This window comes from Lynx canadensis, chromosome B3 (genome assembly GCF_007474595.2).
Source record: "Lynx canadensis isolate LIC74 chromosome B3, mLynCan4.pri.v2, whole genome shotgun sequence".
NCBI classification, from domain to species: Eukaryota; Metazoa; Chordata; class Mammalia; order Carnivora; family Felidae; genus Lynx; species Lynx canadensis.
In genome coordinates, this window is record NC_044308.2 from 434890 (window position 1) to 460035 (window position 25146).

At 63.4% G+C, this 25146-nt stretch overlaps 1 protein-coding gene across 3 annotated transcripts; it reads left to right on the forward strand.

The window, feature by feature from the left end:
* The first annotated feature begins 1276 nt into the window (after positions 1-1276).
* Positions 1277-24541, forward strand: CIB2 (calcium and integrin binding family member 2). Of its 3 annotated transcripts, none has more exons than XM_030317196.1 (6): positions 1277-1402; positions 5704-5738; positions 13004-13115; positions 14979-15075; positions 23590-23785; positions 23975-24541. In XM_030317196.1, exons 1-6 carry the CDS (start codon positions 1352-1354, stop codon positions 23994-23996), a joined length of 513 nt encoding a protein of 170 aa, XP_030173056.1. In that variant the 5' UTR covers positions 1277-1351; the 3' UTR covers positions 23997-24541. The 3 variants fall into 3 exon arrangements, with proteins under 3 accessions (XP_030173056.1, XP_030173055.1, XP_030173057.1); XM_030317195.1 differs by having other exon boundaries at positions 1278-1402; positions 14979-15126; XM_030317197.1 differs by lacking the exon at positions 5704-5738 and having other exon boundaries at positions 1322-1402; positions 14979-15126.
* The last annotated feature ends 605 nt before the right edge of the window (positions 24542-25146 follow it).

Below are 25146 nucleotides of genomic sequence, written 5' to 3' on the forward strand. Positions count from 1 at the left end.
TCGCCTCTCGTGACTCTTTGGATTTGAACAGGGTGGCTTGTCTGTTTAGCTGATAGCTGCTGTTCTCACCTGAAGGTGGCAAAATGTTAGGTAAACCCCAAACAGGAACCTCAGGTAAAAGGAACATGTAGAAACACCTGGGAAATCTGCCAAACTTGGAGCCTCTAACCTCCAGCGATGATTCTCAAAGTGTGGTCGGGGCCAGCAGCACCAGCAACACCTGGGATCTTGTTAGACCCCCGCATTCTGGGCCTTCCCAGACATACTAAATCAGAAACTCTGGGGGGGGGGGGTGGAGCCTCCCACGTGCTTAAAGAAAGGAACCATCTATTTTTAAAGCATAACATGCTGAGTTCATGGAAGTCCAGGTGTGGAACAGCAGGCTGAGTCAGCACCTGAGTCCAGCCCAGTCCCGCTGCTTCCCAGCCGTAGGACCTGGAGTGTTACTGACCCTCTCTCAGCCTGTTTCCCCACCTATAAAATGCAGATAATGCCAGTAGGATCAACCGTCCTGGGGTTGGAAATAACACATGTATGGGTGGGATTCCTGGAAGGACTTAGCAGTGGCTCTGTTTGCTGTGGTCTTTGGCATTTGCTTAGAAGTCCCAGGTGAGGCGCCTGGGTGGCTCAGCCGGTGTAGGAACCCTCTTGATTTCGGCTCGGGCCATGATCCCAGGATTGTGGGATGGAGCCCAGTGACCATCTGCACTGAGCCTAGAGTCAGCTTGGGATTCTCTCTCTCCCTCTGTCCCCGTCTCCTGATCGCGCACGCGCTCTCTCTCTAAAACAAATAAATAAAGATTTTAAAAGTTCCTGGCCTTTGTCACACTTCACTGGACACGGTAAGTCCTGTAAATCCTCCTCGGTCTCGTGTGCAGCCAAAGATGCAAAGAAAGGCTAGTGAATCCTGTCCCGCTAAGGAACCCAGAGGGCCCGAGATGCACACCCCCCCCCCCCCCCCGCGCGCAGCGGCCAGAGGTCCGCTCACCTGCAAAGAAAGGCCAACTCACTGACCCATCCTTTGCAGCGGAGGGCCGGCCCGCCGAGCCAGGAGCCCTGGCCCCGCCCAGCCGGGGGTCCTGGCCCCGCCCAGCAGGGAGTTCTGGCCCCGCCCAGCTGGAGGTCCCGGCTGCGCCCTGCCCCAATCCTGGCCCCGCCCAGCCGGAAGTGAGGCGGGGAGAGGCCGGGCAGCACCTCCCGCGGAGGGAAGGGGCCGCCCCCTGACGGGGTGGGCGCACCGCACCGCGGGGCGGGGTCGCCCGGCCTCTCCCCGCCCGGCTCCGGTCGCACTCCCGCCTCCGGGTGGCCGCGGGCTCGGGCTCGGCGCCCGGACGACGGCGCGGCGACCGCCATGGGCAACAAGCAGACCATCTTCACGGAGGAGCAGCTGGACAACTACCAGGTGAGCCGGCGCCCGCCCTCCCCTGCTTTTGGCCGCGTGCCGAGGCCCCCAAAGCCAGTTACTGGGTTCGGACTCTGCCCCTGCCTTCAGGTAGGAGCGTGACCTTGGGATGTGACTTGCAGCCTCAGTTTCCCCACCCTTGCGTTGAGAGCGCTTTCCTCGCGGTAGCCCTTCCTTTTCATCCCCGTTTAGCCTCCTTACTCTCGGCCCCTCGCTGGCCTCGAACCCCTCCCCAGACACCTGTCCCAGCGCCCACCTTGGCACGGAGTTGGAGGGTCATGAAACGTGGGCTGCAGGGAGGGTCCCCGAACCCAGGAATCAGCCCAGGAGAATGAGTCTCAGCAGAGCAGAAATGACCTGGGGGCCTGTCTGGGTGGGGAGTGAGGTGTATCGGCCCCCAAGTCAGATTTAAGTTGGGGGTGTCCTGTTTACCCGTTTGGGGTCTCTACCTCTGGCCCCAGCATGGAAATAATTGGAGCAAGAAGGCAGGCCATGTGCCGGTTCCCACGCCCCCCTGCAAGGTCCCTCAGCCCCCAGCAGCCACCTGCTAAGACCCTCCTAGCACCTGCTGCCTCCAGAGCCAGGAAACTGCCCAGATCCGAGGCCCCGAGGCCCTTCTGCCACGGGGAGGCTTGTGTGGTTGCAGGGTGAAGCCCAGCCCCCTGACTTGCTGGGGCCCTGGCCAGCCTCCGGGGCTCCTTCCCTGCCCTGTGTGCGGCAGCCACCCCTGGGCTGTCGCTGGCCTCCTTCCTCCCTCCCTTTGCCCATGCTCTGGGACGCCCCTTCAGATTTCCCTCATCCTTCAAGGCCCAACGGGGACGCCTCTGCCCGACTCCCCTGGGCAGAGGGGGCCTGCTTGGAGTGTGCTGTGGGAGAGAGGCACACCGGCAGTGTCTCCTGTTGCCTTCATGAATATTTCTTTTCGTAATGGGCCTGAAGTGTGGGTCCTCTGAGGCCCCTTCTCCTCGGAAACACTGGCCGTCAATAATGGTTATCAGCTCCATGTGAGGCCCTGAGAAGGACCAGGAAGCCACGTTCATGGAGCACTGCTGTGTGCCAGGCATTGGAACGGATACCCTCTAGGAAGGATCCTCACGATGGGGCGGATTATCAGCCCCATTTCACAGAAGAGTAGACGAAGGCCGAGGAGCCACTCAGTGCCTGGCACAGTCCGGGCTCAAACTGGACTTTGAATCCTTTAATCCAAGGCTCACTGCTTTCGTTTGGGGGCAGGGCCTGTGTGTACTCTTTGTCCCGGAGAGGTCAACCTTGGCCTCGTGAGAGTACGAGGTGCTCCGGGGAAGGAGGGTACTGGTGGTCCGTGGAAGACCCGGAGGGAAGGGGAACTTTTGCTCTGCAAGATTCAGAGAGAATGCAGTGCTTGAGCAGGGCCTTTGAAAGGTAGGCCCCCGCAGGCCCGGAAGGAGGCGTCTGGGTGGAGGGGAGCACGTGGGTGAAGGCTGGGGGGTGGCACAGGCAAGCAGGCGGACCCTGCCCAGAAGCGAAGCATAGCCCCATGGGGGGTGGGGAGCCTGAGTTTCCGCTCACACCAGCCTAGCGTTGGGTTACACTTGGGAGCCAGTCCCGGGGCTGGGTTGTGACCCTCCACCAGAGCCAGGCAGGGTGGGAGGAACGAGAGCTGACGAAACCTGAGAGCCCCAGTCCCCCGCCCTCTGCGCTCCATCCAGCCCCACGCCTGCCAGGCTCCCAGTTACGGCCCCCTTTCCCCAGTCCTCAGGCGCCAGTGATTCCCAAGTTCGGGTTTCTTTCCAGACTTCTCTGCCCTCCAGGTCAATCTCCCAGACCCCTCAAACTGCGGCGCAGGGCTCCCAGCCTCCCCCAGAACCCACCACTGCTCCTCTGGCCATTCAAGTCTCACAGGCAGCCCACGTTTTCAGTTAAGAGCAAGCCCTGTAACTCACCTGGGGACCCCCTCCTCTGTCTCCACCCAAGGATCCAAGGCAAGACAAGACACTTAGAATCGGAGCACGAAACCTGATTCCCTGCCAGCACTGCCAGAATCCTGAGAGGCCTTTACGGTACTTGCCACGCTCACCCCCCAGGAGCTGCCTCCCTGGGATGAGGTCCAGGCAAGGTCAACAGAAGAAAAGGCAAAACGTTAGTGGGTGAGCAGGCTCGTGGCAGTTTGGTGGTAATGTTGAAAACCTACAAACAGCTGCTGCCGCGTGTTCAGGACGAGGAGAGAGTTCGGTTAAGCAGGGCCAATGCCTGTCGTGAGACATCCTGCAGCCAGTGAAGCGTGTGGAGGGCTTACATGGGAAGACCTGTTCCTCGTCCCGGAGCCCTGTGTCGAGCACGCATGGCGCTGGATGTGGAGTACGCGGCCGGGGCAGGACACGAAGCGGTCAGTGGACGTGGTCATGGCTGGACTCTACAGTCTGTGGACTGCGGTCAAGAAGCAAAAGCCCCAGGCTGCAGTCAGCCCTCTGGGCTGCGTGTGCAACTTAGAGCAAGCTATTCAACTTCACCGAACCTCGGTTTTCCCGTCTGTAGAGTGGGGAGATAATGCCTGCCTGCCTTCCCCCCCGCCCCCCACCACAGGCTAGGGACGAGGGTTGAACAAAATTGGATAACCAGAGCCCCCACGGACCAGGCCTGCGGTGGTCACGGACGGGGTGGGGTGTGGTTCTCAGCCTGGGCTGCACGTTGCAGTCATGGAACCTCTGCAAACTCCGATGCCGGGCTCCACCCCGGGTGATTCTGCTCCAGAGCCGAGGCCCTCGTTTTAGCGACAGCATCACTGCGGGTGGAGCATCTTGGAAAGATTCGGATTCCTGGGCCCCACCCCCAGAATTTCTGGTGCAGCAGGTCTGGAGTGGAGCCTGAGAACCTGCATTTGCACTAAGTCCCCAGGTGATACTGGTGCGGCCAGTCCCAGAACCACACCTTGAGGACGGTTGATGTAGACAGGTGTAAGTGGTTGTGATAAGGGACCAGGGTCCTTTCGCTCGTAGGGCCTTTGGGTCAGGACCCAGATATTTCCTTTTCAACCCAGGGCATGGGAGAAAGGAGAGCAGAGGGGAAGAGGGGAGGCCAGGGCCTCTCCCTGTCCCTGGTTATGCCGACACCCCCACCAGGCAGGTTGGGAGGGGCCGAGGAGGGTCTGTGCCTGAAGACTCAGCTAGGCTGCCGTTGGGGCTCCAGGGTCTTCAGGAAATCCGTCCCGCGTCCCCGCCTGAGTCGCAGACAGGGACTCCGAGCTTGGTGAGGGTGGGGGCGGAGGAGCTATTGCCTAGGGCAAAGCCTAGCCCGCTAGGACAGGTCCCTGGGGTCCGAGAAGGGCAGGGCGGCCTGCGGGCCTTTGGCCTAACTCCTGGGCGGCAGACTGGGTTGCAGGGGACCCGGGAGTTCCCACCGGCTCCCCCTTTCCAGCCCTCCCGCGGGCGCCTCCTCTCTGGGCTTCCTGAGTGTGCGGCACAGCTGCTCCGGTGCCCAGGGACTCCGGGTCTCACGCGGGGCAGGCCTGGCTGGCTGCGAGCCTGGGCCGCGGCTGTGAGCCCCTGGTCAGCACATCCCCAGGGGCAACGGCGGCGAGGGCAGGGGGGCCAGGGCCAGGATAAGCACAAAAGCCCTTCATCCCTGGGGTGTTTTTGCCTCCATACGTCGCACCGTGGCCAGGCACCACAGCCACCGCCACCAGGCAGGCCGGCCCGTGGACAGAGGCAGGTGACACGGACAAGGCAGGACACCGGAGACCAGTTTATAACTGGGCGACCTTAGGACCCGAGCGCTGCCCCCGCCCTGAGGGTCCTAGCCGCTGCCCCCCTGCCTCCTCCTCCCCTCGCTTCCGCTCACCTGGCCCCCACCGCCTCCCCGTGTGACCCCCTCTATTCCTGTGGCTTCAGATGCCACGTAGGTGCCGGTGTTTCCCCAGCCTGTGTGCCCGGGACCTTCCATCTCTGTGCCTGGGACACACGGCACACGACGCGGGGCACCGATCTCGCGCTGCAGTGTGGATGGCGCCCCCTGCAGCTGAGACCCTGCCGGCCTTACCTCCTCACTGGTCTCCCAGCCCCTTTCCCCGCCGTCCCACAGAGCAGACCACAAGTCAGTGCCATCCGCCTCCGGCTCGTCCCCCCGCCTGTGCGTGCACGCCCCCAAGGCTGCCCCACAGACCCCCACACCATGCCGCAGTTCCCTGGGCCAGGCCACAGCTTCAGGAGGTGGCTTCCGGGCCACCAGGCCGCTCTCTGCCCAGGCCGAGGCGGTTCCCGAGAGGTCCCGAGGGAAAGCGGGGCGTGGGCCCTGCAGCGGACTGTGTGTGTGTTTTCCCTTCACAGGACTGCACCTTCTTCAATAAGAAGGACATCCTCAAGTAAGTGTGGCCTGCGGTTCGCCCGCTGGAGCCGGGCCGGGCACCTCGCGTGGGCTGGCTGCACGGGCTGGGACCAAGGGGGGCATCTGCCTGTCGGGAGCCAAGCGCAGGCCGCTGTGAACTGGAGAACTTCCCGCCCCGCCCGGCGCCCAGACCCTTCTGCCAGGAATCAAGTGTCTCCGTCTTGCGTGCCCGGCTCTTTGGGGGGCCGTTTCAGGCACGTTTTCATTTTATCCTCCCCGCGACCTTGTAACGGGAAAACCTTTTGTCCCTACTTGGCTGTGGGGCCTGAAGACCTGGCCTCTGACTCCAGGCCCCTTGCTGTTTATTTGACCGTGTCCGGAGATCTGTCAGACTCGGGGTCCCTGAGATGCCCTCTGGCTCCAGCCCTGATGTCCCTCTGCCCTGGGAGGCCCAGAAGTCAAGGGCCTGGCCTGCATGCCCCCAGCATGCCTGAGCTTGCCTGCCAGGGGCCCTTCCCTTTCCGGGACAACTCCTTTCTTTGGGATGGAGGAGGCGGGCTCTGAGGGAAGAGATGAAGGGGGTTGGCAGCCTTGGAGCCCCAGGCCCAGGCAGTGAGCACGACCCACAGGATGCCGGGCCCGGCCCCTCACGGGCCCTGTGCCTGAGCTACCAGGTGGCGTTAAAAGCCGGCGAGGTCACAGGACCGCTTTCCCCGGAGGCCGATGGGCGGGCTGGGGCTAGGGCCTGCAGCAGCTTCCCAGGCGAGCTGGCCAAGGACGCAGGCCTGCTTCACCCCACGCCTACCTCCAGTGGTCTCACTGAGAGCAGCAAGGTTGCCCATGGTACGGGCACGTGGCACGAAGGCCAGGCATTAGACCAAACGTGGTAGGTCTTTGGGGTGTCCCTTGTCCCCTGGCAAGTGACGAGCCCCAGGCAGATGGGGGGATGCCCCGCAGCCCTGGCCTGCCCAACTCTGAACCCTTCAGCACCCCAGCCTCTGTAGCTCGACCCAGAGCCCAGGCCGGGCCTGGGGTCCAGACACGGGTAGGATCCCCTCTGGCAGCTGGATGCCACTTCCTGCTTGTCCCGCCCCTGGTTCATTCAGGCTCTGCCACTGTGTTAACACTCACTGGGGACCCACGGGACCAGACCCGGTGCTTTTTCTGCAAAGTGGTCATGTCAGGAGGAGGGGGCGGGGGATGGAGCGCCTGCTGGGGGTCATTCCCTGTCTCTGCACTGTCCCCCCGCCCCCAGCAGGCCCCCGTGTTCAGCACAACACGGGGCCGCTTGGGGTTTTATGGCCACCCGTGCACCCTCGGCAGGGGTGGTGAGAGCAGGCAGCACGTGGAACTGTGGCCCCTGGAGGAACCACGATAGCTCCGTTCCATTTTGGCCCCTTCTCTTTTCTCCAACCTTCTCTCTGGGCCCCAGCGAGGGCCAGTGAAACCTACCAGGGACTGACCACCCCTGCCGGGTGAGCCCTCCCTCTCTGCCGTTCACACCTCAGGTCCAGGCAGGGCAACCGAGGCCCGGAGCCCAGCTCGGCAGCGTGCAGCAGGCCGTCGGCAGAGCCGGGCCCCGGCCCGCCTGGTGAGCTGCCCCCAGCCCTGGCCCGGTGGGTGGTGCGGAGGAAACCCGAGCACAGGTTCTCCTTGCAGCGGCCCTGGGTCACAGATAACCATCGGCGGCCCCCCCCCCCCCCCCCCCCGGTGGATCCAGTTGCTCGCGTGCACCTTTTCCACCCTCATGCGGAGCCCTCTTCCTAGCAGGTCCCAGGTGGCACTCTGACTGCCCTCTGCCCCCCGTGGGCCTGTGCTCCTCGGTGAGGGGACCCGAGTCCTTGCCCCCCGGTGCAGAGAGGCCCTCCAGCTAGCACCGCAGTGTTTCCCTGTGTCAGTGTTTCGTACCTTGGTTTCTCAACGTGCTGAAAACTCTGTGGGCTCTGTTTTAATTAAGCTTTTTATTTCATATGTGATACGTGATGACCGTAGAGAAATTCGAAAACAGGGGCGCCTGGGGGGCTCAGTCGGGTGAGCATCTGACTCTTGGTTTTGTCTCAGGTCATGATCTCACGGTTCATGAGTTCGAGCCCCGTGCCGGGCTCTGTGCTGACAGTGTGGATCCTGCTTGGGATTCTCTCTCTCCATCTCTCTGCCCCTCCCTGCTCGCTCACGCTCTCTCTCTCTCTCTCTCTCAAAGTAAGTAAATAAACATTAAAAGAAAATCAGAAATAAAGCCAGTCGAGAGAAGACGAAAATTACCTGTAACCCCATCACTTGGTGGCGATGAGCGTTGATGTTTTGCTGTGTTTCGTGTCAGTGTTTTTCCTCTGTGTGTGTTTATCAAAAATGTGTCTCATGTTGTTTTATAATGTGCTTAAAATTGCTTTTCCTTGGGGCGCCTGGGTGGCGCAGTCGGTTAAGCGTCCGACTTCAGCCAGGTCACGATCTCGCGGTCCGTGAGTTCGAGCCCCGCGTCGGGCTCTGGGCTGATGGCTCAGAGCCTGGAGCCTGTTTCCGATTCTGTGTCTCCCTCTCTCTCTGCCCCTCCCCCGTTCATGGTCTGTCTCTCTCTGTCCCAAAAATAAATAAATGTTGAAAAAAAAATTAAAAAAAAAAAAAAAAAACATGATCTTGCCACATCCTTAATTCATTTGGCTGGACGTGTAGGTTTTCAGCACTTGACCATTGTAATTAGTCTTGTGACAGCACGGCTGTGCCCCACACCCCTGCGGTAAATTTCTTTTTTCTTCTTTTTGTTTTAAACTTTTTTTTAACGTTTATTTTTGAGAGAAAGAGAGACAGAGTATGAGCGGGGGAGGGACAGAGAGAGAGGGAGACACAGAATCGGAAACAGGCTCCAGGCTCTGAGCTGTCAGCACAGAGGCCGACGGGGGGCCTCGAACCTACGAACCGTGAGACCATGACCTAAGCAGAAGTCGGCCGCTTAACTGACTGAGCCACCCGGGCGCCCCTGGGATAAGTTCCTAACAGATTTCTGAATTGAAAGGTATAGACCTTTCTTTCTTTCTTTCTTTCTTTCTTTCTTTCTTTCTTTCTCTCTCTCTCTCTCTCTCTTTCTTGGTATACACATTCTTAAGGCTTTTGATTTTTACTGCTAAATTGCCCCCCACCCCTGAGAGCGCTTTTGAACCACCTGCTCTGCCAGCTGCCCTGCGTGAGGTCCCATCTCCCTCCTTCCTCAGTCACGCTGGCCGTTGCATCTTTGTCTTCCGTTCCCCCAGTCATTTACTGACTGCCCCGGGGTTCTAGCCCACAGTCGGGCCCACCCGCACGGTGGTGGCTTTAGGGGGACTCTGCAGGAACCGCCGTTCATTGGCCCGGGGCCAGTCCAGACTTTTCCTGTCCTGTTTTCACTCGTAAGTTTTGGCAACCAAAGTTTGGATTACTGTTTCAATTTAATTTAATTATATGTACGTGAGCGCTGAGCCCAAATGCAGACCACCAACCAGTCTGTGACTTCCAGAAGAATCCGCTTCTCCCAGTGATTTCAAATGCTCTTTGTCGTGGACTGTCCTCACACCCGTGCTGCGCTGTGTCTGTGCCGCTCGGGTCCGCGAGGTGACCGGCTGTCCCCTCAGACTCTGTTGTCACAGCTGAGGGGCAGACGCCGCCCCCCCCCCCCGCCCCGGGTGCCCTCTTTCAGGCCCTCCCCCCCTCCCACACTGGTGCTTTCACACAGACTTTTGAATCTGGTCGGCAAGTTCTTTGTTTCATTTTCTAATTTAATTATTTTTTTAAATTTACATCCAAGTTAGTATATAGCGAAGCAATGATTTCAGGAGTAGATTCCTTAGTGCCCCTTCCCCATTTAGCCCATCCCCCCTCCCACAGTCCCTCTAGTAACCCTCAGTTTGTTTCCCATATTTATGAACCTCTTCTGGTTTGTCCCCCTCCCTGTTTTTATATTATTTTTGCTTCCCTTCCCTTCTGTTCATCTGTCTTGTCTCTTAAAGTCCTCATATGAGTGAAGTCATATGATGTTGGTCTTTCGCTGACTGACTAGCATAATCCCCCCAGTTCCATCCACGTAGTTGCAAATGGCAAGATTTCATTCTTTTTGATTGTGGTCGGCAAGTTCTCAAACAAACCGCTGCAGGTTTCAGTTAGGACCGTCTTCATTTGGCAGAAATGTGGAGACAGGAAATAGAGGCACTTACCTTGCCACCCAGATAGATACTTTACATCTTTTTACACACTTGGTTTTCACACTTAGTTGTTGTTGGGGGGGATGATTTTTTTTTCCTATCGTGATTTAGTTCTTTTATATCTTATTTTCGAATAGGCTGATGCTGGTACATAGAAAACTATTTTGAGGGCACCTGGGTGGCTCGGTCAGTTAAGCATCTGACTTCGGCTCCGGTCATGACCTCATGGTTCGTGGGTTCGAGCCCCTTGTTGGGTTCTGTGCTGACAACTCAGAGCCTGGAGCCTGCTTCAGACTCTGTGTCTCCCTCTCTCTCTGCCCGTCCCCGGACTCATGCTCTGTCTCTGTCTCAAAAATAAATAAAACATTAAAAAAAAGAAAACTATTTTGTGCAGAAGGGCTACTGAGCCCTTTCTCATTCAAATAGTTTTTTAACTGATTATTTTTGGTTTTCTGGCAAATAATAATTCTCCTCCTTTCCAATATTTAAATATACCGTCTCTTCCCGCACTGACCACCATGGCCAGCGGTCACGGGGCGATGCCGTGTAGCGGTGGTGATAGGCGGCCTCCGGCTTTTCTTGGGGATGGCTCTGGTGTGGTGTTGGGTGTTGATTTGGGGTAGAGCATCCCTTTGTTTCTGTTTTACTGAGGATTTTAAGCTTTATTATTGATAAAATTACTACTTAAAAATATTTATATTTTAGTGACCACTTTAAAAATTCACACAGTTTGGGAGCAGGTGAAGTGACAAGTGAAAGCTGGCCCCTTCTTCTCGCTCCTATCTGCCCCCACCTCGCAGGGGCCAACAGTGTAAATGTGTGGTGCACATTTTGGCCTTTTTCCCTGTGTCCATACACCCATCAGGTCATAAATGTAGCTACCAACTTGACGAGACAATTTTTTTGCCGACTAATATGATTCGTAGCCACAGATTTTCGAAGGGTTAGTCCAACGGCGTATTCCTGGCTTAAATCCTACACGGTCTGAATGTGTCACTCTCTCAATACCGTGGGACTTGATTTACCAATATTTCATAAGAGTTTTGCATCTGTGTGCGCGTCGTTGGTCCCTTTTGGATGCCACCCGTCGGGTTCAGCGAGCAAGGTTCTTACTCAGTTTCTAAAATGAACGGGGAGGCGCCTCCCCGACTGCTCTGTGCTCCGGGGAGTTGAAGCAGCACAGGTGTGACTTCTGCCCCGGGTCTTAGGACAGGGCCAGCATGCCCTGTATTGGGACGGGGTGACTGTTCGGTTTCCCCACAGTGATTCAGCCTTCCAAATTCTGAGTTTGCCTTAGAAAAAATAAGTAAATAAAATAGCAGGGCCACCTTAGTCCTGGCGTCAGGGCAGGAGTCGGCCCTCCTGCCCCAGGGGACACCCCAATCTGCCAGCGCTCGGCCCTGTCCCCACCTCCCTGGTGGGGTGCCCCTGGCGGGCAGGCAGCTGAGGGCCAGGTGGCCTTGCTAATGCCATCCTCCCTGACCCCGCAAGTGTGAGGACAGCAGGACAGCCCCCATTCGCTGATAGGGAGGTCCGTGGGGGTCCGACCTCAGTCTGCCATGTGGCTCGTGCTGCGGCCACCCTGCATGCCTTTGGAGGTGGAGGGCAATGCCCACGGCACCCAGCATCACACCCCACATGTCAAAGGTCAAGGGCAGGGTGAAATGCAACAGAAGTTTAGCATGTCTGTCAAGAACGCGAAGCCAGCTGTGTAAATTGTGATATGCAAGTGCTGGTTCTGTGTTTGGGGACAGTAAACAAGGACAGGTTTTTCCTCAACTCGGAGAGCGAGAGCGAAGATAGCCCTTGAATGCCCCTGGCGGAGAGTCCTGGCCCCATGCTGTCACTCGGGTATCTGCTGACGAGGGTCGGGCTTTGGGATCTCCCTCCAGCCCTGTGTTTCCCAGTGGTGGCGCTTCTGTGCGATTCCGGGACGGTCGTGGGGACTTGTGGCTGGGGGAGTGGCCTCATGGCGTTTTGCTCTGCGTGCACCCCGCCGGTGCGGAGCCAGGGCGGCCTGATAGAGACACCAGCATCCACCTCCCAGGGTGGTTGAGGGATTAAACGGAGTCATCCACACGGGGGAGTCGACCCAGAGCCTGGCACAGAGTGAGGACTCGTAAACGGGGCTGGTGTTACGTGTGCACCGGGCGGGTAGTAAAGTGCTTCGCCGGAGAGGGCTGCGGGCCTGTTGCGGGGACCCGGGGTGTGTCTGTGGGCCAGCCACTTAGAACACTGGCTTTAGGGGAGTGGGCCAGGCAGGGCGGGGGCTCTGGGGGTGCTTTGGTCCGATTCCCAAGAGTCCTAGGCCCCCCGTTGGGTGGGTCACCCGCCTCAGCCCCTGGTCGGTGCCCCCTGAACTCGTCCCCCCATCTGGCAGCACGTCTTGGACACGATTTCATCTGACCTGAGCTGCATTTGTGTGGGGTGGGACTTGGGGGCTATTCTCCCGGATGTCAGGGGCAGAAGAGGACTGAATAATGGAGGATGGGCCTCCCCGTGAGCTAGCAGCAGGAGGTCCCACACCCTGGAGGGTCCTCGGGTCGTTCAGGCCAGCTTGTGTCCTGGGGCCACCTGAGCACTGACCGGGCTGCCAGCAGGGCGGGAGGTGGGAGTGACGGGGGCCCCGGCAGGGCCTGCCTGTGGGCGTGAGGGCTGCCGGTGGCCATTCCAGAGACCCAGCCCTCGGAGCCTGCTCGGGACCCAGCAGCAAACGGCCGGGGCTCGACAGCTTAAGGACTGGGGAGGAGGGGTGAATGCCCTGGATCTCCAGGCCTTCGTTCCAGCCACGTCCCTCGTACCTCCAGTTGTGTGGCCCTGGACAGACGGCTCTTAACCTCTTCAGGCCTCGGTTTGCCACGCTGAGAGCTGGGGGCGCAGCTCACCTGTGTGCACAGCCGGGGGCAGAATTAATGGGGCGACACCGCTGGCATACAGAAGGCCTTTATGGGGCCCAGAGAGGGAACACGGAGACCTGGGGGTGGGGGACACGACCCGGTTATCAGCATGGGGGCCTGTGCGGAGCGGGGGGCTGGGTGCAGGTGGGGCAGCATCGGCCGAGGGGGACTCAGGGGATGCACACACACCCCCACCCCCACCCCCGCCCAGCTCTTTCCCTCTGCCTCCCTCGCAGGTTGCACGCACGGTTCTACGAGCTGGCCCCCAACCTCGTCCCCATGGACTATAGGAAGAGCCCCATCGTCCACGTGCCCATGAGCCTCATCATCCAGATGCCAGAGCTCCGGGTACGACAGAGGCCGCTGCTGCTGGGCAGGTGGGCTGGGGGGCAGGCAGCGGAGGCACCCAGACCTGTGGAAGCCGGCTCCGCCCTTGGTGGCTGTGTGGTCCTGAGAGGATCACTGGACCTCTCTGTGCCTGTTTCCTCCCCTGTACTCTCTGAATAAATGAGCCACACGTGTGGGGACTGCGTACGGGTGGTCAGTGCTGCCCTATAGTCTGTGTCACCTGCTTGCCCCTTTGTGACACGGCTGGTCATCTGTGCATGGCCGACCTTATGTCTGCTTTTCTAGATTCCTCTGTCTCCCTGTCTGGCATTAGCCTCTCTAGCACGGCTATCCACACCATCGCTTCTCAGACTTGAACGTGCACAGGGCTGCCTGCAGATCCTGTCAGGGCCAGCAGGTCTGGGCCAGGAGGTCAGGGTCAGCGGGTCAAGGTCGGAAGGTCTGGGCCAGCAGGTCTGGGTGAGCAGGTCAGGGCCAACAGGTCAAGGCCAGCAGGTCAGGGTCAGCAGGTCTGAGCCAGCAAGTCAAGGTCAGCAGGTCTGGGCCAGGAGGTCAGTGTCAGGGCCATCAGGTCAGAGCCAGCAGGTGTGGGTCAGCAGGTCAAGGTCAGGAGGTCAGGGTCAGGGCCAGCAGGTCAGAGCCAGCAGGTGTGGGTCAGCACGTCTGGGCCAGCAGGTCAACGTCAGGAGGTCAGGGTCAGGGTCAGCAGGTCAGAGCCACCAGGTGTGGGTCAGCAGGTCAAGGTTAGCAGGTCTGGGTCAAGAATTCAGGGTCAGGGCCAGCAGGTCAGAGCCAGCATGTGTGGGTCAGCAGGTCTGAGCCAGCAGGTGTGGGTCAGCAGGTCAGGGCTAGGAGGTCTGGGCCAGCAGGTCAACGTCAGGAGGTCAGGGTCAGGGTCAGCAGGTCTGAGCCAGCAGGTGTGGGTCAGCAGGTCAGGGCCAGCAGGTCAAGGTCAGCCGGTGTGGGCCAGCAGGTGGGCACTAAGATTCTGTTTTGCAGCATGTTCCTAGGTGAGGCTGTACCTGCTGGACGCCACACCACGTGGGTATTTGACACGAAGGTTTCATTTCACAAGCTCCTTGCCTGTAGTACGTCGAGGGCAGTCCCACAGTAGGGAAGGTTGGCTTTCGGGGCACAACTCCACGCAGCTGTGCAACTCTGCCAGCAGCCCCCTGCCAGCCCTTGGGTGTGTGTTCCCGGGGTCAGGGCACCACGTGGCATCCACTCCGGCGCCTCTGTCCCAAGGGGTAGTGAGGCACCGGCCTGGCCACGGCTCAGAGGGTACCTGGAGGGGTGGGCAGTCTGGCAGCAGCCCCTCGGCTGTTCCAGAGCCTCCTGGGCTCGGCACAGAGTGGGGGCTAGGGTGGGGGCTCCAGGAAACTTGAGCCCCCAGAGACCTGGGATCAGAGGGAGGAGTCGGGTGTGGCTCCCCGGAGGAGGGGCCCCCTGGATCTGATCGAGGCCCGGCGTCTGACTGCTTGTCCGGGCTCATTTCTCCGAGCCTTTGGGGCCCCACTTCTGCCCGGCAGGACCCTGGCCTGACCTCGCATAGCCAAGGGCTGCCTGCGCCCTGGGCCTCCTCTTCTCCTCCCCATGGCGGCAGGCACCCCTGTGTACCCCTTGGGGCAGTGGGGAGCACACCTTGGCCCTGCTCTGTGCAGGTCTGAGCGATGGGTGGGACACGAAGTGCGGTGCCTAGACTGGCATCCACACCTTCCGTGCTTTGTCTGCCCTCACAAACCAGTCACGCAGGTGTGGTGATTCCCACTTTGCGGGTGGGACGGGGTGGAGGGTTGCTCGGGGTCAGGTCACTCGTCCAGGGTCACCCTGCACCCACACAACCACTGTGGCTGTTTCCTCCAGGAGAACCCCTTCAAGGAAAGGATCGTAGAGGCTTTTTCAGAGGATGGTGAAGGCAACCTCACCTTCAACGACTTTGTGGACATGTTCTCCGTGCTCTGTGAGTCGGCTCCCCGCGAGCTCAAGGCAAACTATGCCTTCAAGATCTACGGTAGGGCCCTCGGGCTGCGTGCTGGTGGTGGGGGTGCTCCCCTCGGGGGCTGCTGCTGTTGGGGGTGCTCCCCTTGGGGACTGTGTGCTGGTGGTGGGGGTGCTCCCCCTCAGGGGCCGCGTGCTGGTGGTGGGGGTGCTCCCCTCAGGGGCTGTGCTGGTGGTGGGGGTGCTCCCCTCGGGCTGCGTGCTGGTGGTGGGGGTGCTCCCCCAGGGGCTGTGCTGGTGGTGGGGGTGCTCCCCTCGGGCTGCATGCTGGTGGTTGGGTGCTCCCCTCAGGGGCTGCGTGCTGGTGGTGGGGGTGCTCCCCTCGGGCTGAGTGCTGGTGGTGGGGGTGCTCCCCTCAGGGGCTGTGCTGGTGGTGGGGGTGCTCCCCTCAGGGGCTGCGTGCTGGTGGTTGGGTGCTCCCCTCAGTCTGCGTGCTAGTGGTGGGGTGCTCCCCTCAGGGGCTGCGTGCTAGTGGTGGGGGTGCTCCCCTCAGGGGCTGCGTGCTGGTGGTGGAGGTGCTCCCCTTGGGCTGAGTGCTGGTGGTGGGCGTGCTCCCCTCGGGCTGAGTGCTGGTGGTGTGCGTGCTCCCCTCGGGCTGAGTGCTGGTGGTGGGGGTGCTCCCCTTGGGGGCTTCTGGTATTGGGCGTGCTCCCGTCAGGGACCGCGTGCTGCTGGTGGGGGTGCTCCCCTCAGGGACCGCGTGCTGGTGGTGTGGGTGCTCCCCTCAGGGGCTGTGCTGGTGGTGGAGGTGCTCCCCTCAGGGGCTGCGTGCTGGTGGTGGGCGTGCTCCCCTCGGGCTGAGTGCTGGTGGTGGGGGTGCTCCCCTCGGGCTGCGTGCTGGTGGTTGGGTGCTCCCCTCAGGGGCTGTGCTGGTGGTGGGGGTGCTCCCCTCAGGGACTGTGCTGGTGGTGGGGGTGCTCCCCTCGGGCTGAGTGCTGGTGGTGGGGGTGCTCCCCTCGGGCTGAGTGCTGCTGGTGGGGGTGCTCCCCTCAGGGACCGCGTGCTGGTGGTGTGGGTGCTCCCCTCAGGGGCTGTGCTGGTGGTGGAGGTGCTCCCCTCAGGGGCTGCGTGCTGGTGGTGGGGGTGCTCCCCTCGGGCTGAGTGCTGGTGGTGGGCGTGCTCCCCTCGGGCTGAGTGCTGGTGGTGGGGGTGCTCCCCTCGGGCTGCGTGCTGGTGGTTGGGTGCTCCCCTCAGGGGCTTAGTGCTGGTGGTGGGGGTGCTCCCCTCGGGCTGAGTGCTGGTGGTGGGGGTGCTCCCCTCAGGGACCGCGTGCAGGTGGCGGGGGTGCTCCCCTCAGGGACCGCGTGCTGGTGGTGGGGGTGCTCCCCTCGGGCTGAGTGCTGTTGGTGGGGGTGCTCCCCTCAGGGGCTTAGTGCTGGTGGTGGGGGTGCTCCCCTCAGGGACTGTGTGCTGGTGGTGGGGGTGCTCCCCTAGGGCTGAGTGCTGGTGGTGGGGGTGCTCCCCTCGGGCTGCGTGCTGGTGGTTGGGTGCTCCCCTCAGGGGCTTAGTGCTGGTGGTGGGGGTGCTCCCCTCGGGCTGAGTGCTGGTGGTGGAGGTGCTCCCCTCGGGCTGAGTGCTGGTGGTGGGGGTGCTCCCCTCAGGGGCTTAGTGCTGGTGGTGGGGGTGCTCCCCTCGGGCTGAGTGCTGGTGGTGGGGGTGCTCCCTGAGGGGCTTAGTGCTGGTGGTGGAGGTGCTCCCTCGGGCTGAGTGCTGGTGGTGGGGGTGCTCCCCTCGGGCTGAGTGCTGGTGGTGGGCGTGCTCCCCTCGGGCTGAGTGCTGGTGGTGGGGGTGCTCCCCTCGGGCTGCGTGCTGGTGGTTGGGTGCTCCCCTCAGGGGCTTAGTGCTGGTGGTGGGGGTGCTCCCCTCGGGCTGAGTGCTGGTGGTGGGGGTGCTCCCCTCAGGGACCGCGTGCAGGTGGCGGGGGTGCTCCCCTCAGGGACCGCGTGCTGGTGGTGGGGGTGCTCCCCTCGGGCTGAGTGCTGGTGGTGGGGGTGCTCCCCTCAGGGGCTTAGTGCTGGTGGTGGGGGTGCTCCCCTCAGGGACTGTGTGCTGGTGGTGGGGGTGCTCCCCTAGGGCTGAGTGCTGGTGGTGGGGGTGCTCCCCTCGGGCTGCGTGCTGGTGGTTGGGTGCTCCCCTCAGGGGCTTAGTGCTGGTGGTGGGGGTGCTCCCCTCGGGCTGAGTGCTGGTGGTGGAGGTGCTCCCCTCGGGCTGAGTGCTGGTGGTGGGGGTGCTCCCCTCAGGGGCTTAGTGCTGGTGGTGGAGGTGCTCCCCTCGGGCTGAGTGCTGGTGGTGGGGGTGCTCCCCTCAGGGGCTTAGTGCTGGTGGTGGAGGTGCTCCCCTCGGGCTGAGTGCTGGTGGTGGGGGTGCTCCCCTCGGGCTGAGTGCTGGTGGTGGGCGTGCTCCCCTCGGGCTGAGTGCTGGTGGTGGGGGTGCTCCCCTCGGGCTGCGTGCTGGTGGTTGGGTGCTCCCCTCAGGGGCTTAGTGCTGGTGGTGGGGGTGCTCCCCTCAGGGACCGCGTGCAGGTGGCGGGGGTGCTCCCCTCAGGGACCGCGTGCTGGTGGTGGGGGTGCTCCCCTCGGGCTGAGTGCTGTTGGTGGGGGTGCTCCCCTCAGGGGCTTAGTGCTGGTGGTGGGGGTGCTCCCCTCAGGGACTGTGTGCTGGTGGTGGGGGTGCTCCCCTAGGGCTGAGTGCTGGTGGTGGGGGTGCTCCCCTCGGGCTGAGTGCTGGTGGTTGGGTGCTCCCCTCAGGGGCTTAGTGCTGGTGGTGGGGGTGCTCCCCTCGGGCTGAGTGCTGGTGGTGGAGGTGCTCCCCTCGGGCTGAGTGCTGGTGGTGGGGGTGCTCCCCTCAGGGGCTTAGTGCTGGTGGTGGAGGTGCTCCCCTCGGGCTGAGTGCTGGTGGTGGGGGTGCTCCCCTCAGGGGCTTAGTGCTGGTGGTGGAGGTGCTCCCCTCGGGCTGAGTGCTGGTGGTGGGGGTGCTCCCCTAGGGCTGAGTGCTGGTGGTGGGCGTGCTCCCCTCAGGGACCGCGTGCTGGTGGTGGGGGTGCTCCCCTCGGGCTGAGTGCTGGTGGTGGGGGTGCTCCCCTTGGGGGCTTCTGGTATTGGGCGTGCTCCCGTCAGGGACCGCGTGCTGCTGGTGGGGGTGCTCCCCTCAGGGACCGCGTGCTGGTGGTGTGGGTGCTCCCCTCAGGGGCTGTGCTGGTGGTGGAGGTGCTCCCCTCAGGGGCTGCGTGCTGGTGGTGGGCGTGCTCCCCTCGGGCTGAGTGCTGGTGGTGGGGGTGCTCCCCTCAGGGGCTGAGTGCTGTTGGTGGGGGTGCTCCCCTCAGGGGCTTAGTGCTGGTGGTGGAGGTGCTCCCCTCGGGCTGAGTGCTGGTGGTGGGGGTGCTCCCCTAGGGCTGAGTGCTGGTGGTGGGCGTGCTCCCCTCAGGGACCGCGTGCTGGTGGTGGGGGTGCTCCCCTCGGGCTGAGTGCTGGTGGTGGGGGTGCTCCCTTGGGGGCTTCTGGTATTGGGCGTGCTCCCGTCAGGGACCGCGTGCTGCTGGTGGGGGGTGCTCCCGTCAGGGACCGCGTGCTGGTGGTGTGGGTGCTCCCCTCAGGGGCTGTGCTGGTGGTGGAGGTGCTCCCCTCAGGGGCTGCGTGCTGGTGGTGGAGGTGCTCCCCTCGGGCTGAGTGCTGGTGGTGGGGGTGCTCCCCTCGGGCTGAGTGCTGGTGGTGGGCGTGCTCCCCTCGGGCTGAGTGCTGGTGGTGGGGGTGCTCCCCTCGGGCTGCGTGCTGGTGGTTGGGTGCTCCCCTCAGGGGCTTAGTGCTGGTGGTGGGGTTGCTCCCTTCGGGCTGAGTGCTGGTGGTGGGGGTGCTCCCCTCAGGGGCTGTGCTGGTGGTGGGGGTGCTCCCCTCAGGGGCTGCGTGCTGGTGGTTGGGTGCTCCCCTCAGTCTGCGTGCTAGTGGTGGGGTGCTCCCCTCAGGGGCTGCGTGCTAGTGGTGGGGGTGCTCCCCTCAGGGGCTGCGTGCTGGTGGTGGAGGTGCTCCCCTCGGGCTGAGTGCTGGTGGTGGGGGTGCTCCCCTTGGGGGCTTCTGGTATTGGGCGTGCTCCCGTCAGGGACCGCGTGCTGCTGGTGGGGGTGCTCCCCTCAGGGGCCGCGTGCTGGTGGTGGGGGTGCTCCCCTCAGGGACTGTGCTGGTGGTGGGGTTGCTCCCCTCGGGCTGCATGCTGGTGGTTGGGTGCTCCCCTCAGGGGCTGCGTGCTGGTGGTGGGGGTGCTCCCCTCAGGGACCGCGTGCAGGTGGCGGGGGTGCTCCCCTCAGGGGCTGCGTGCTAGTGGTGGGGGTGCTCCCCTCAGGGGCTGCGTGCTGGTGGTGGAGGTGCTCCCCTCGGGCTGAGTGCTGGTGGTGGGGGTGCTCCCCTTGGGGGCTTCTGGTATTGGGCGTGCTCCCGTCAGGGACCGCGTGCTGCTGGTGGGGGTGCTCCCCTCAGGGGCCGCGTGCTGGTGGTGGGGGTGCTCCCCTCAGGGACTGTGCTGGTGGTGGGGGTGCTCCCCTCGGGCTGCATGCTGGTGGTTGGGTGCTCCCCTCAGGGGCTGCGTGCTGGTGGTGGAGGTGCTCCCCTCGGGCTGAGTGCTGGTGGTGGGGGTGCTCCCCTTGGGGGCTTCTGGTATTGGGCGTGCTCCCGTCAGGGACCGCGTGCTGCTGGTGGGGGTGCTCCCCTCAGGGGCCGCGTGCTGGTGGTGGGGGTGCTCCCCTCAGGGACTGTGCTGGTGGTGGGGGTGCTCCCCTCGGGCTGCATGCTGGTGGTTGGGTGCTCCCCTCAGGGGCTGTGCTGGTGGTGGAGGTGCTCCCCTCAGGGACTGTGCTGGTGGTGGGGGTGCTCCCCTCGGGCTGAGTGCTGGTGGTGGGGGTGCTCCCCTCAGGGGCTGTGCTGGTGGTGGGGGTGCTCCCCTCAGGGGCTGCGTGCTGGTGGTTGGGTGCTCCCCTCAGTCTGCGTGCTAGTGGTGGGGTGCTCCCCTCAGGGGCTGCGTGCTAGTGGTGGGGGTGCTCCCCTCAGGGGCTGCGTGCTGGTGGTGGAGGTGCTCCCCTCGGGCTGAGTGCTGGTGGTGGGGGTGCTCCCCTTGGGGGCTTCTGGTATTGGGCGTGCTCCCGTCAGGGACCGCGTGCTGCTGGTGGGGGTGCTCCCCTCAGGGACCGCGTGCTGGTGGTGTGGGTGCTCCCCTCAGGGGCTGTGCTGGTGGTGGAGGTGCTCCCCTCAGGGGCTGTGCTGGTGGTGGAGGTGCTCCCCTCAGGGGCTGCGTGCTGGTGGTTGGGTGCTCCCCTCAGTCTGCGTGCTAGTGGTGGGGTGCTCCCCTCAGGGGCTGTGCTGGTGGTGGAGGTGCTCCCCTCAGGGACTGTGCTGGTGGTGGGGGTGCTCCCCTCGGGCTGAGTGCTGGTGGTGGGGGTGCTCCCCTCGGGCTGAGTGCTGCTGGTGGGGGTGCTCCCCTCAGGGACCGCGTGCTGGTGGTGTGGGTGCTCCCCTCAGGGGCTGTGCTGGTGGTGGAGGTGCTCCCCTCAGGGACTGTGCTGGTGGTGGGGGTGCTCCCCTCGGGCTGAGTGCTGGTGGTGGGCGTGCTCCCCTCGGGCTGAGTGCTGGTGGTGGGGGTGCTCCCCTCGGGCTGCGTGCTGGTGGTTGGGTGCTCCCCTCAGGGGCTTAGTGCTGGTGGTGGGGGTGCTCCCCTCGGGCTGAGTGCTGGTGGTGGGGGTGCTCCCCTAGGGCTGAGTGCTGGTGGTGGGCGTGCTCCCCTCAGGGACCGCGTGCTGGTGGTGGGGGTGCTCCCCTCGGGCTGAGTGCTGGTGGTGGGGGTGCTCCCCTTGGGGGCTTCTGGTATTGGGCGTGCTCCCGTCAGGGACCGCGTGCTGCTGGTGGGGGTGCTCCCCTCAGGGACCGCGTGCTGGTGGTGGAGGTGCTCCCCTCAGGGGCTGCGTGCTGGTGGTGGAGGTGCTCCCCTCGGGCTGAGTGCTGGTGGTGGGGGTGCTCCCCTCGGGCTGAGTGCTGGTGGTGGGCGTGCTCCCCTCGGGCTGAGTGCTGGTGGTGGGGGTGCTCCCCTCGGGCTGCGTGCTGGTGGTTGGGTGCTCCCCTCAGGGGCTTAGTGCTGGTGGTGGGGGTGCTCCCCTCGGGCTGAGTGCTGGTGGTGGGGGTGCTCCCCTCAGGGACCGCGTGCAGGTGGCGGGGGTGCTCCCCTCAGGGACCGCGTGCTGGTGGTGGGGGTGCTCCCCTCGGGCTGAGTGCTGTTGGTGGGGGTGCTCCCCTCAGGGGCTTAGTGCTGGTGGTGGGGGTGCTCCCCTAGGGCTGAGTGCTGGTGGTGGGCGTGCTCCCCTCAGGGACCGCGTGCTGGTGGTTGGGTGCTCCCCTCGGGCTGTGCGCTGCTGGTGGTGGGGTGCTCAGGGACCCCGGGAGAGTGCCTGACCTGTGGGGACAGATAGCGTGTGAGGACACCAGGGGTCCTGGGGGGGAGGGAGGTCCTGGCTCCCTGGGGGCGCGAGGGGTGTCCCTGGATGGGACCAGTGGGGGTGGGCGTGCCCAGTGGAGGGAATGACAAGGAAGCGTGCCAGGCTTGAGGAGGTGAGACGCACCCGGTGGTGTGAGCCAAGGGGGGTCACAGGACAGGCTGTGAGGAGCCAGCCACGAGTTTGAATCTGGTGCCCAGGACTGCGGGTCCACTGCAGGGTTCCAGGGAGGGCAGGACAGTTCTGGGCTCTGGAGAGGTCACTGGGCGTCCTAGAGGTGTGAACTGGAGACCAGGGGCAGGGGAGGGCGCCTCTGCCAGGCAGAGAGGTTCCCAGGCCCTCCCACCCACCCCTGGAGGTGGAGGTGGGCGGCCTGCCTTCTCACCCCGGCCCAGCCTGTGACGGTGGTCACACGGCCACCAGAGGGCGCTGGACCCCCAGAGGAGAGAACCTCATGAGCTGGGCCTGCCCAGGGCCGGTGGTCCTCAGTGGGAACACTGAGGCCCAGGGAGGGGCTGGGACCCGTCGTGGACCAGAGGAGCGGTGGGCAGACCTCCTGTCCCAGCACCTTTGATCAGCTGGTGGCTCCCGGGCCTCTCAGGCTTTTTCACTTTGTTGTAGTCAGCCTGTCCATTTCCGAGGCCTGGTCCGGGTCCACGCACGCACCCCTGTGTGCGCCCATCAGAAAGACAGCCGCTGGTCTACCCTCCAGTCCCAGGGCCCCGACATCGCTCCCGGGGAAGGCTGCTGTCTGCCAGCCGGGGGGTGGGGGTGCAGCCGGGCAGGAGGGGCAGGCCCCTTGCTGCCCTGCTTCCGGACAGAGGGGGTTTGGTGCTGGGGAGAATCAGGACCTGACTTCCAGCGAGGGTCACACACCCACCCCCCCACCCCTGCCCCGCCTCAGCCTGTGCACGTGAAACGGGCACAGGAATCCAGCCAGCAGCCCGCACATCTGCACAGGGCTTGCTGGGCGCCCCTGTGGGGCGGAGATGAGTCCCACCCCTGCCTGTCCCAGAGGCGGTGCTGTGGGCACGTGGCGAGACGCTGGGGTCCAGTGCTGACCGGGGATGTCACTGCAGGACCCCAATGCTTCATCCTTGCACAATGGGGACTCTGCTGGACCTGCCAATCAGCTTGTGTTTGGTGGGGGGTGATGGGGGGCATGAGGCGGAACGCGTGATGTCCCCTCAGCAGCCACACTCTTCATCACTGTCAGCGTCTGGGCGCGGCCCGTGCAGGGGGCTCAGCAGGAGGAGCCCGGAGGTCTAGAAAGCCCCCTGAAGGTGGTGTTTGAGCGGAAACTTGAAGGACCAACGGGAATTTGCAGGACAGACAAGTGGGGGACAGTCTGGGCGGAAGAAGGGCAGACATCTGGGAGCTAGGCTGGAGACCGGGGCCCATGTCGGGGTCACTGCCGTGATCACATGCCTCTCTGAGCTGTGCGGCTGTGCTGCGGGCAGCAGAATCAAACCACGCGCCTGGCTCTGTGCACAATGGCCAGCCTGGGCCTCCCTCCGAAGGGCTTCTGAGTCCTGGTGCCCGTGGTGCCGGGCGGTGCAGGGGGGCGGGGGGTGGGGCACCTGCGGGAGGCTGCAGGGTGCAGTTTAGGGAAGGGTGTGCTTACTGGCCAACGGGCTCGGCTGGCGGCCAGTTCCCCCTCCAAGCCACCCTCAGACCTGGATTCGGTCACTTGGCCTTTCTGGGACTCAGTTTCCTCCGCTCCAGGGGGGGGGGCACAGGGCCTGCTGTGGGGTGCGGCCGGGAGGTCCTGGTGTCCCCACAAGCCTCAGATTCAGACTCTGAAGTGTCTCAGACCAGGTTTGTACCTGTGGCCATTGTGGGGACTCAACAGGGTCATAGATGTTGACTTGGCGGATGTGGTGTTCGTCTTGTGCCCCCTTGGCCCCCGTCGGCTGGGCACAGGGTCCGGGGGCCCCGGAGTGTGAACGGGCTGAGGGCCGTGGGGTGCCGGGCGGGACCCCTGGCCTGAGCACCTCCACCCGCCCCCAGACTTCAACACAGACAACTTCATCTGCAAGGAGGACCTAACGCGGACGCTGGCCCGGCTCACCAAGTCTGAGCTGGACGAGGACGAGGTGGTGCTCGTGTGCGACAAGGTCATCGAGGAGGCCGACCTGGACGGGGACGGCAAGCTGGGCTTCGCCGACTTTGAGGACATGATCGCCAAGGCCCCCGACTTCCTCAGGTGTGGCCCTGCGGCCGTGGCCGGGGGCTGGGGTCCCGGGGACAGCTGGGTGTCCAGCTTTCTGCCTGTCCTTGGGGTTGCTCAGTTGTGTCCTCTGCACCCTCCCTAAGGGACCGTCCAGCACGGGCCAGGGGCCTGTCGGCGTTCCACCGAGGGGCCCTCACCCAGACAGCCCTCCTCTCTTTCTAGCACCTTCCACATCCGGATCTGAGGACACTGCTGAGGGTGCGGGGCCCAGAAGCTGACCCTCTGGCTCTGCTGTCTACACGAGTGACCTCCAAGCTGCCCGGAAAAGACGCTGTGGCCTCTGGGGTCATACCAACATTTCCTTGGCCCTTTCAGCAAAAAATCCTTAGCCAGGGAAGGGGGGGGGTGTGAGGGCAGGGCCCTTCCCAGACTCCAGACCCCACCACAGGCCCTCCTCCGTCCCCCCCGAGCTCCCCAGACCCTCATCCTCTCCCCGCCGGAAATGGCTGCCCCGAGGGGGGAAGGCACAGGCCTCGCGGGGCAGGGGATACGGACGCGTCCCGGTGCTGGGCAGGCGTCCTGGTCGCCCAGGGCAAAGCGAAAAATGAAAGAGACCAAGGTTTTGTGAGCTGCACGGTCTTTCTCCAGAACCCAGTGCGAAGCTGTGTGGACGCTGGGCAGAGGGCTCCATCCCTGTCCCCGGCTCTGGGCACCGAGACGGAATCCTCACTGGTGCGTGCTGTCCACACACTGGTGAACTTCTGGGAGTAAAGCACTTTTGCGTCCCTGTGCTCTGCCTGCCATCATTAGGACGTGCTCAGTGGCCCCTTTCTCCTGACCCTTGAAATCCCACGGCCAGCGCGTCACCTCAGGGTCAAGTGTTGCCCTCCGGCTCTGGGCACGAACTTTTATTTCAACCTTTGTGCCTTTGGGAGGAAAACACATTGGTGCCCCAGATCCCCAAGGTGACAACCGTGTCCATTTCCCTCATGACCGTGGTCGTTCCAGTGACAGCTTATGGAGCGTTTGCTAACCATGTGTCTGAATGGGGCTGCTGGCTGTACCCCTGTCCCACAAGGCCCCCGGAGGGGGCCTCTCAGCGGCACAGGCCGCCACAGTCCACAGGCGTGGCCTGAGCCAGCTCGGGGACGCGGGCGGGGGCCACGGCACTCCCTCTGGGGAGGGTCAGTCGGCTTTCTGCCTCCGCCGCCTGCTCAGTCTTACACGAGGGGGACGCGTGGGCAAGAGGGACCCTGTGGGCGGGGACCCAGGGAGAGCGGGAGACGGGAGCGCCTGCGTCCAGAGCCGATCGCCCGGTCGGGCCGCCCGTCGGGTCTGGGTCTCGGGGAGAGGTCTGAGAACTAGCCGGAGAGGCCAAGGCCGGCCGGAGGCAG